At 36.4% G+C, this 11,293-nt stretch overlaps 3 protein-coding genes across 4 annotated transcripts; 1 reads left to right on the forward strand and 2 right to left on the reverse strand.

Annotated features, from left to right (window-relative positions):
* The first annotated feature begins 306 nt into the window (after positions 1 to 306).
* On the forward strand, positions 307 to 4,402 carry LOC127064288 (nuclear pore complex protein Nup54-like). The gene is made up of 4 exons (XM_050995141.1): positions 307 to 512; positions 1,937 to 3,372; positions 3,471 to 3,698; positions 3,791 to 4,402. The coding sequence occupies exons 1-4, from the start codon at positions 413 to 415 to the stop codon at positions 3,911 to 3,913; spliced, it is 1,887 nt and encodes a 628-aa protein (XP_050851098.1). The 5' UTR covers positions 307 to 412; the 3' UTR covers positions 3,914 to 4,402.
* Positions 437 to 1,401, reverse strand: LOC127064290 (uncharacterized). The gene is made up of 2 exons (XM_050995145.1): positions 1,262 to 1,401; positions 437 to 1,195 (listed from the first exon to the last, which is right to left on the reverse strand). Exons 1-2 carry the CDS (start codon positions 1,391 to 1,393, stop codon positions 791 to 793), a joined length of 537 nt encoding a protein of 178 aa, XP_050851102.1. The 5' UTR covers positions 1,394 to 1,401; the 3' UTR covers positions 437 to 790.
* LOC127064289 (zinc finger protein ZIC 1-like) lies at positions 4,385 to 10,662 on the reverse strand. 2 transcript variants are annotated; one of them, XM_050995143.1, is made up of 4 exons: positions 9,734 to 10,662; positions 9,089 to 9,625; positions 6,231 to 6,374; positions 4,385 to 6,157 (listed from the first exon to the last, which is right to left on the reverse strand). In XM_050995143.1, exons 2-4 carry the CDS (start codon positions 9,499 to 9,501, stop codon positions 4,906 to 4,908), a joined length of 1,809 nt encoding a protein of 602 aa, XP_050851100.1. In that variant the 5' UTR covers positions 9,502 to 9,625; positions 9,734 to 10,662; the 3' UTR covers positions 4,385 to 4,905. The 2 variants fall into 2 exon arrangements, with proteins under 2 accessions (XP_050851100.1, XP_050851099.1); XM_050995142.1 differs by having other exon boundaries at positions 9,089 to 10,662.
* Positions 10,663 to 11,293: the final 631 nt, after the last annotated feature.

Genomic DNA, 11,293 nt, shown 5'->3' on the forward strand with positions numbered 1-11,293 from the left:
CAGTTTAAAAAATATATCTATATTTTATATAAGATTAAGTATAAATGTTTTTTGTACGACGTACATGTGACAAAAACAGCAAAAAGATCAGTACTGTTTTAAACCAAATCTACATACATTATAAATTTGGATAGAAGGTTATCAATTTAAAAACGTAATTAAGAAATCGTAATTTAAATAATACATTTTCGTGATTTCTTTATAATCTAAAATCAAATTGGTGCAAAATGTATTTCAAATTCAGCGCCATCTGCAGTGTTTAGAATAAATTACAACTTGCACTTTTTTAGTACATTCCGCCATGTTTGCTAGCGCCGTTGTCACTTCATAGCAGTGCGTGCTTATCGTAGTTGAGTATCATTTCGTGCGCACGGTGTCTTCTTTTCCTTATTTGTGAATCAGTTATCACAAAATGTCATTCGGAACAGGCTTTGGAACATCCACATCAGCACCGGCTTCTTCCTTTAGTTTTGGTTCGACAGCAACTGCAGCTCCCACACCGATCAAGCTAGGTAACTCACGTTATTTTAGGTTATATCATGCTCATGATATTTGTATTTCATCCGACAAATGCCCTGTAATTTCTCTTGTTTACTAGTTTTTGTTATGAAAGATTGCTTTTGTCAATTAAATATTTCCCAATAAAATACGGTACGGATATTTAAGTAATACAAAGCGTGCAAATTTAGAGGTTAGAGTAGTTTGCATTTCTGGCGCGAAATTTCTAAGACGTCCATTTTTAGTATGAACATTACATACTTCCTACGCTTTGATATTTCTCAGTAATTTATCATTTTTTCAAATAGCTACTACTTGTTTTACTGGTTGTATCCGACACTTTTTCCGTTCGAAGAAGTGGCCGATTTAATCCATTACATTCTGGATCACAATCAATATCGTTTCTACTAAAAAAGTAGCTTTTCTTTCTTGTTTTTGATATCATACATGCTGTGATGCAACATAGAAATAAAAGAATCAAACATGCGATGGTTAATATAAGAAACACTACGGAACGAGCCGTATATCCAGTCACAGTAATATTGCTTTTTATCGTGGTATGAATAACATCGTTCACGGAACGGGATACACTTGTTTGACTTATACTTGTTCCTATGTTTGATGCAGTATCTTCTAGATAATACATTTCGCTTGGTATTTTTCCTATCGTTGTTATCATAATCTCTGCTGTAACATCCTAAAAGCAATAATAGTAAACAATAATATAAAAAATCTGATTGGAATTATAATTAAGAATACATACTCCAATTGCCTGATCAGTAGTACCAATTTCATTTAACATTTCAGTAGAGGAATCTGAAGATGGGGGATTGATTTGTCTTAAAACTAATTTGGTGCTTGATGATGTCACACCTTTTAAAAGATTAAGTGCCATATCCTTAAAGTTAGGATGCTGCAGTGTAAAGATAATATTTAGTTCAAATTCAAATCATTGAATATCTTTATGACAATTTTTGAAATCTTACGTGCAACTGATTTTGTTGACTCATGAATGACATTGTCTTGTTTTATATTTTTTTCTGATCTAAAGTAAAGATCTTTATAGAACTTTGATACACAAATTAATTTGTTTTAAAACACATTCGTATTTTAACATACAATATATGTTCTATCTTTCCAATATTTCTTAATAAATATTATATTTTTACATTTATAATTTTCTGCAATTTTTCATAATTTATATACATACATATAAATGTAATATAAATGAATAATATGGATTATCATTAATGAATCTAAACTTTTGTTTTTAATATATGTTTTATTGACATCTCTAAATTCATATAAACAAAAGTTAGTAAAATCTAAAAATTAGTTAACTTCACATTGAATATTCATATTTTTACTACTTATTATTTTCAATCACAGGAATCATAGAAATTAGTTTTCTTTAACTTCAAGTTAATTGTTATAAAAGGATTTGGAGCTCCAGCTTTTGGATTCAGTACGCCAACGACTTCAACTTCTAATCTCTTTGGTACCCCGTCGACACAAACTACTGGATTTGGAACTGGTGCAGGATTTGGAACACCAGCAGCTACAGGTTTTGGCACTATACCAAGTACTGGTTTTGGAACAACACCAGCATTCGGTACTCCGGCTACCAGTGGTTTTGGTACAGGACCAACTTTTGGTACCACTTCGGCGTCTACAACTACTGGATTTGGGACTCCTTCAACGTTTGGCAGCACTCCTGCTTCTTCAACTGGTTTTGGTGTATTTGGTACAGCGACAACTACAACCTCATTAGGATTTGGCGGATTCGGCGGATTTGGAACTACAACTACAACCTCTGCACCAAGTTTATTTAGTGGATTTGGCACAACAAATACGGTCCCATCAACAAGTTTTTCTTCGTCTATAGGTGGTTTTGGTGGTTTTGGCCAGAAACCTACAACAACAACTGCCATCACAGGTTTTGGCACGCAAACAACAGGTAATATTTTCGGTTCCACTGGTTTTACTGGATTTGGAACTGGAATACAAACGCAGCAACAGCAGCAACAAATACAACAGCAACAACAGTCTAGCGGTATTTCTGAAGCGCTTTATAATGCTGTGTTTAATTGTCAACTTTACAATGACGAACGAGATAATACAATCGCTAGATGGAATCTCATTCAAGCATTATGGGGTACTGGGAAGGCGTATTATTCGGTAAATGCACCGCCGATCGATTTAGATCAAGAAAATCCATTATGTAGGTTTAAGGCCATTGGCTATAGCCGTATTCCCGATGCAGATAATAATGATGGATTGGTTGTACTTTGTTTTAAAAAGAAAGAAAAAAATGTAACAGAAGGCAAACAACAATTAATTGCATTTTTAAACGGCATTCTTGGAAATAAACCTAACTTAACAGTGATGATTGATAGTATAAAGTCTACAGGAAAAAATAAAAGTCAAGTGACTATCTTCATTTCTGAAAAAGGGGTAACTGGAAGTTCAAGAAAGATTCCTGCTAATGAATTGGTTGCTTATCTTTCTCAGCCTATGCAAAAACAGCAACTTGTACAAAATGGTGTAAAGGACTTATTTCCATTTGTTAAACTCGATCCTACTCAATTGAAAGAATATTTAGATAATCCACCTTGTTCAATCGATCCACGATTGTGGAAACAGGCTCAATTGGACAATCCAAATCCTGAGATGTATATTCCTGTACCGATGATAGGCTTTCAGCAAGTGAAGTATAGACTGAAATGTCAAAAAGAAGAGACTGCTAGGCATAGAGCTTTTCTAGATATGGCTGCAGAAAGAATTCAAGGTTTACAAAGACAACATACTGCTACGCAAGCAAGGTTAAAGGAACACAGGAGAATATTATTAGAACTACAACACAGAGTATTACAGGTATGAGAAAAATTAATTATAACATAAATGAATTTATTAGTCGGAAATATAGTTTAATTTTCTTTTACAGCTTACGAAATAATTCTTTTATTTTACAGGTATTGGTACGTCAGGAAATTACGCGTAAGGTCGGTTTGTCATTACAACCAGAGGAAGAAGTTTTGACCCGTAGATTCGAAGCTATGCATTCTCAAATAAGTGCACCTACACAATTTAAAGGAAGAATCAGCGAAATGTTGTCTCAGCTAAGAATGAGACGACATATAGATAGCCAAAATCAAGAAAGATATACAATGGATCCAATAGCACAAGATGACATTAAAACGGTACGTGAAACATTCGTCTACAATATTAACTTTTTCTTTTCCCCTTCAAGATTCTTCGTATTAACGATTCATTCATTAAATTACTATTTTAGTATTTGAGCATGGAGCAACAGGGAATGGCTCAACTTATCGATACGATAAATGCCGACTTGGAAAGTCTAAAAATTATTAAAGACGGTATGTCAGATCTTCTACTGAGTCACAGTATACCCTGAAGAACGTTATAGCAAAGAGTATAAAATTATGCGAACGCATTCGCTCGAAGGATTGTGATATGTTGATCGCATCGGATAACATATCGACAGTGTTGTACAAACTATTGCGATTCGATCGAAGTTTACGGAAATTGCCGAATACTTTATCCAATACGTTTGTTAACAACTGGTGCCATATGTGTTATCATTCCATAAGTCTGTCCATCATCATTAAAAATGAGTAATGCAGCAAAACAAAACAAAAGAAAGGGTTTCCATTTATAATGGATACATATTAATTTCGTTACTAAATATGATTTATGTGCATTATCTGCTGCTTACGTCGTTGTACACGCTTATTAAGAAGCAGCATGATGACAAAAAGCCTACACACATCATGTCATTTCATTACTGTTGAAAGAAAGATTATGCGATGCCGAAAAAAAAGAATAATAACAGTGTTGGGGGTTTGTTACATTTAAAAAGAATAAATGATTTTTACATAAATAATATATTTTTATTCAATATTTTTCTGTAGTCGAACGCGCTTTTCGAATCGGGAAATCACATTTCCCACTTATTAATATTCAGGTGGACCGCTTGTACGAACGTGCGTACAGATATATATAATATTTGTATATATATTTTTTCTATTTACATATATTACATATATATGTTTTTTAATATAAAACATCGTAATAGTGTATCGATAATTGATTGTGACTTCGAATTGTACAGAAGATCTTATTGATTATGTGTACACAATCAATGGCGCCGGCTTATACAGTGAAAATTGTCAATACTAATTAATTTTTATATAACTCCTAATATTATAATTTAAGACAAAGTCCATTTTACGTCTACTAATTGTCTTTCGACATTTGTCAATTTCAAATGATTAACACTTGGGAATACACATACATACATACGTTACATTTTGAAAACCTATTGAGGCACAAATTATAGATAAGCCTTTTGATAAATTTTTATGGAAATTTCCTTTAGATACACCATTACTTGTTGACTGTCAGGTCCAATGGAAGATCTTGTTCTATTTCGGTGATATTCTCATTTTTGACTCTAAGGTCTTGTCCGCAGGTATTGGTATTGTCGACGATATTACTCCACATGTTTTGTAAACCATACTGCAGATCCACCGAACCAAGAAGATGTCGAAAGAGTGGATTTTGCGACTTGAGAATAAGATCAGAAAGTATCTTGGTTTTCTCCAAAATATTATCGTTGTTATGAACGCAACATTTGTGACGGCAGCAGCACTCAACCATATCTTTTTTGGTCTCCTCCTTTGTTAGCTTTTGCTCGATCACTTCCATCTTAACGTCTTCGGCTCGCTTTATCACAGAGTTTCTTACAGTATCGCAACCGATTGAGTTGTTCTCCTTCTTGCATGGTGTGCTATTCACGATGGAATCGATATTTCTGTAATCAACTGTGCTTATTTTGCTTTGACATTCCATGGGTTCTTCGGCTTTTATCGGTGTCGATTGCATTCCGATTCTTATGGGCAATGTATCTGGAACGTGTCCTGGACTGGTACGGGGAGACATCACGGATCCCTTTATAATCGTATTACCAGCCGTATTTGCATAAATCGGATTCACTTGAATTCTATCCGGTATTATGTAACTGTCGTCATAGATTTTCGAATAGATTTTTACTTCCTGTGCATATGAATTTTGCACGAGTTCCTGTTCCTTCCGTTGATCTTGTAGATTGTACATATTGTTCCATTCGACAAAATTTTTCTGCTCCTCGAAGCTATTGCTCGCCTTTGGGCTCGAGCAAGAGGTGTTGCTACTTTCGATACTGGAGTCTTTCTTATCGGACTCGGAATGGGTGGTACTGCTCTGTTTCTCAGGTGAGGTAGCATCGAATCTCGTTTTATCTTGTAAACTATTTTCATCAAAATTCTTCTCCTGCACTTTATCATTGTTGTTTACGTAGTGCCTGTAAGTTTTCACATGCTTTCTCAGGGACGAAGGATCCGTGTACCTTTTTGGACATCCTGGTACTTTACAACAGTACGGTTTATCGACGGCATGAGTTCTGGTATGTTTGAATCTGTCCGAAGAATTAGAATAGGCCTTATTACAACCTTCGACAGGACAGACATACGGTCTTTCGCCAGTATGGGATCTAGCGTGAATCTTTAGGTTCTCCGCCCTGCTGAAGCTTTTATCGCATTGAAAACAATGATGTGGTTTCTCGTTCGTATGCGTACGGACGTGGACTAACATCTTGTACCTGATCAAAAAAATATCAATTATCTTTCTTAATTGCCGATTAATTCACATTTTGAAAAAAGAAGTTTCCTTACCTGGCATTAAATCCACGTTCACCTCTCGCACATCCTTCCCATCCGCAGTAAAACAATCCTCGAGCACCAGGCGCAGCATGCAGTCTCGCAACATGTCCAGCAAGCTGTTCCAATGACGTGAACCATCGGCCACAATTTTGCCATCTGTAAGAAAAATCCCATCTTGGAATTATTTGCTTACATGGATTTATATCTTCTGTCTATTCTTATGCGATATCTTAAGATTATTCTCTCTGAATGGATGAGTAATCTTACTCTCTCGAACTCGACTTATCAACTTCGACTTGACCTTTCGAAGACACAATTTTGCAAGAATAGAAACGCAGTTGTTTCAATCTCGACTGTAATTCGGCTTCGAGGGAGCAAGAATCGAAATCATTTGCGCCTTAACAAAGTATATATAAAGATGACATCGGGATTATTCGGATGATCGGATGTAATATAAATATACATAGATCAGACTTGGATGTACATACATCGAAATTATCGTCGTACGATTTGCGTCATAAATATCCGCCACGAATCGTACGAACAATTGATATCAATTCCGACCACTTTGCGATTGGCGTCATTTGACACTAGTTTATTTGTTGGTCGTCCTAAGTTTTTATCTCTTTCTCTCTCGTAGTCCAGTGACTTTGTATTCCGTTAATCGGATACGTGCAACAGGGGGTCGTAGATCAAGGTGCCTTTAAGGAATATATTCTTACGTTAACGATCGAGAAAAAGATTCGATTTTTGTGTGTTACTAACGTACAGAAACGAATTCATTGAACGATTCTTTACAAGTTGGAAAGATTCCATTTTCGCTCTCTATCTCTCTCTCTTCCCCTTTCCCTCTTCTCTCTTAAAATGATCTACTATGAGATATCCTGCGACTTGATCGAATCGTCTTTGACGCAAATCCATCTGTATCTTTTAATTTACAATAGAGCGATAGCGTCTTTGTTCTCGACGATAAGGCTTTGAAATTTTCACGTAATCGCCACGTGCCAGGTACGACGGAAAAATTTTCCTTCTTTAGAAATTTACGTAAGTTCGTCCTTTTCCAAAATTTTTTATCGAAGACAACCGATGATGATAATTCATTGAAGTCTTATAACGAGAGTTGAATGTATCTACGTACGCAGAAATATTATTTTAAGTAATATTCCTTTTTTTTTTTTTTTTTTTAATCATAGGATTTTACTTTTTTGCTTTTATTCGTACGTTAAATCGTAAAAAAATATTTACGTAAATCAAACCTCATGTTGCTAATCATTTTCGTAATTCTATCAGGAAAGAGTTCGTTTTTTTTACGCAGAATTTATTCGTTTCACGATATTTTTATAAGTTTTATAAGAATCGATTAATGAAAATAATAATTATGATGAACTAATAATCGAAAAAGTAATTCATATTGAATATATAAGTCTTTCTTTCGATACTCGTCGCGTTTTTCTAGAATGTTCACTGGAAATTATTTTACACATGGACGTATTTTGTGACATATTGAATGTAATCGTAAAATTTGAAGAAAATTAAAACTCGAAACTTCGTAAGTATCGTCGTGTTCTCTTTTCCTTTTAACTCTTTTACCTTGTGTTTGTGTCTACACATGAAAAAACTTGTCTCGACGTGAAACAAAACAGTTTTGCTTTCCGAGTTTTACAGTCATCGAACTCAAACTAGAAATGAGAATCTTTTCAAATCTGCTTAGAATATACTCGAGAGATCTTTGATATCATCCAACTCTTAAGATACAGTAAACTAGTTGCAACCGGAATATGACGCGTCGCACATGTATATTTTATACATGCACACGTGCGTGTGTGTAGGAGTGTACAAGAGAGATAAATTAAAATGTCGTTTCAAAAGCAAGAAAGAGAGAAACAAGCAGAAACAACGGCTAGATAAAGAAGTTAAAATGTCTCCCTATTTTTAAATAATATTCGAGTTGATACATTCTCGATCAGTAATATTAAAATAATCAAATTATTTTTATTGATCAAAACAAGATCGCGAAATTTTTTGTCAGTTGTTTTGAAAGTGCAATAAACTCAATGTTTACAGATAAAACGCAAACTCACAGATGGCGCGAGAATATAACGTTTGTCATTCTGCCATTATCATTGTAAAGTGTATGCGTAGAAGAGGAAGAAGAGAAAGAAGAAGGATAAAAGAGGTAAAAAGAGGCTTCTACCAAGATTAGAACATTTGTTTTTACGCGATAAGGGGGTATGCATAATCTTTAAGCTACTTCAAACGACGTGAAGAAACAAAAATGTCTTTAGATAATGTTCCGAAGAGAGACTATGAGAGGGGCGACTTTAGATAAAATGCTATCACCAAGTATCAGGAAATATTACGGAAAGCTAATATGTCATTATAGAATCCGATTGAATTTTTCTCTTTCTTCAGATATTTTCTTTCATTTCGAGCACGTCTAATTTTTTGGGTTATATTAGTAATTGCGTCTTATGTTATCCCTTCGGTTCTATTCCACAGCATTTGAACTAGCTGCTAAAAACAGATTGTTCTCGCTATAGAATAATCGGAGAGATAATATAAAATATTATAAAGGAAGATAAATTCGGCAGAGACTCGCGATACAATTTAACGTATCGAACGAAGTATTAATACGTCCAAACTTAAAAAATGATAATATCGAATGTTAGAGAAATCTTGTGGAAACGAATTGATCGAGTATGAAAGATGTACTTATTGGCTAATCTATTAATTATTAATCGTATCATATATCTCTCTATCGATAACGTATCATTATCTTATTATCTACAACGTTTATTATGCTATATGAAGAAATATTCGATAGACAACTCGCCAAGTGTATTGGTAGATAGCATTGATAATATTCTTACCTGCATTTGAGTTGGGCATTTTCACCCCTCCGAACAGAACCTAGCTCGAGACTGGAACTGGAGGCATCGGAGTCGCTGTGGGCAGGACTCGGCGGTCCTCCATTTCCGAGTCCAGCAGGAGAGGATACTCCGAGGCCGACTAGAGCGACGCTCGGAGAGTTTCCCAGTTCCTCCTCGGCCGGCATCCTTCGAGGCCAAACCGGAAGGTCTAGCGATCCCTGGCGTTGCTGGTGGAGCTGGTGATGCTGGTGATGCTGGTGTTGCTGGCCCAAGCCCCCGTAGTAGTTCGAGTTGGAGTAACCGGAAACCGGGTTGTAAAAACCCGGGATCGCTCCTAGCAGGGTGCCAGGATAACGAGCGGCACCGTAGGGACCAACGTGGCTTGGCATTCTGCCCGGAACGTAAACGATCATTTTTTTTTCTTTCCCTTTTTCCCTTTGCTGCCTTTTAAAGAAGAACCTCGTCGGGTCTACCAAAGACGTGCAGATTTCGGTTTTAATTGCTGCTTCGATCGAAGATCTCTTTCGGATGCTTGTCCTTCGGTAAAAAATGCAACTTAGTATTCCTCTCTCTCTCTCTCTCTCTCTTTCTCCTAACTTTAATTCCGATCCTTCTAAGGACAAAAAGCTGAACTAGCTTACGTACAAGATATAATCCTAAATGAGATGGTACTCGGAAAGTACCAGCCTGCAATCCTTTCCCTTTTCGTTTCAGGATAGCTTACGAAGCATTCCGCTTCTTTCGACAATCTAATAGATCGATATTATTCTCCGTTCCTTCGAAAAGTTTACTATTCGATTCTCGAAGGTACCAAGGAAACCTTGTTCCTTTCCTACGGCCTAATCGTCAAAGAAGTCAATTCTTCCATCGAACGCGAAGATTACAAGACTTTCCAGGTCTTGCTGATTATCGAGAACCCTTGAATCCTGAATCCTTGATTTCTGAGCTGACCGTAGGAACACAAAGTCGTTGCCGGCATAAAATACATACACACGCGCACTCGCCACTCTTCCTCAGCCCTTCGCACCCCCCTTTTTTTAGCACTTAGTCCGAGTCCGTATCGTCAGATGTATTTGAACCGGTTCGACTTGAGTATACGGTAGCTCAGGAATTGTTTGCTGTATTCGATCGAGAACATAACGATGCTGGAGTCTGACGGTCGATCGGTTAGACGTAGCCGTGGCACTCGCAATCGAAAATTCTCGCCTCGTTAATAAGCGAATCGTAAGATCTTTCGATTGATTTGTCGATCTATACACGTGATTCCTCTTTTGGCTTGTTTCTCCTCGAATCAAATGATATTAAAAAGATTTTTAATTGGGTTCACCGAATCCAATCGGTGCTAAAACAGCGAGACTTCCATCTTTTTATTTTCACTATTTTTATCAATCGTTCTCTTGTCTTTCTTCGTCCGAGAAAACAACAGATGGGTTTAGATACAATCGATCGATATTTTTCAACTCTTATCGCACATATTTTTTTTTTCGATCAAGCGTGTGTAGAACCGGAGTGATCGTTTTATGAAAATTATTTTAATGCGGCACATACGGAGAATGTTTGAAAACTGATGCCATCGGAGGACGAAGAAGCTTTATATATTAGCTAGCTATCGTCTTTGACGCCCCCACTTTCCGCCTCGCTCCCTCGGCGACGAACGATAACAGACTCACTTGAGAAAAGAAAGAGAGACAGACAGAGAGCGAGAGTGAGAAAGAGACAGCTGTTACGTATCGTGAACTCATAGACGTCTCGGCTGAGACGAGACAGTGTCCGCCTCGCATGGATGAGCGATCGAGCGATCTTTCATTAGAGGTCGATCCAAACTCGATCGTCTAAGAAACTTGCTGATGAATGAGAATCAGTGAAAGATAGACCGTTCTCATTGAATCTTTGCTGGATCGAGATTAAAATCATAACTTATCGTCTCCCGTTGAAACAATTCTACCAACAACGAAAATTGTTTTTTCTTTAGCTCAACCGAAACGATCTTATCGAAATTCTCGATGAAGTCATACATCTTTAATCGTTTGATCCGCGATACACTTGGAACCCTGATAGCTTCAATCGAGACAAGGGAGGGGGGAAGCCAAAAATAATCGTCGCTGATCGTTTACACGTTTTGTCTCTTTTGCAAAATCACCATCTGTTATATCTATCAAAAAGATACTTGAAAAAAAGAGAAAACCGATTCTAGATTAAGAAGTA

The sequence above is a fragment of the Vespula vulgaris genome, chromosome 5, assembly GCF_905475345.1.
Source record: "Vespula vulgaris chromosome 5, iyVesVulg1.1, whole genome shotgun sequence".
NCBI lineage: Eukaryota > Metazoa > Arthropoda > Insecta > Hymenoptera > Vespidae > Vespula > Vespula vulgaris.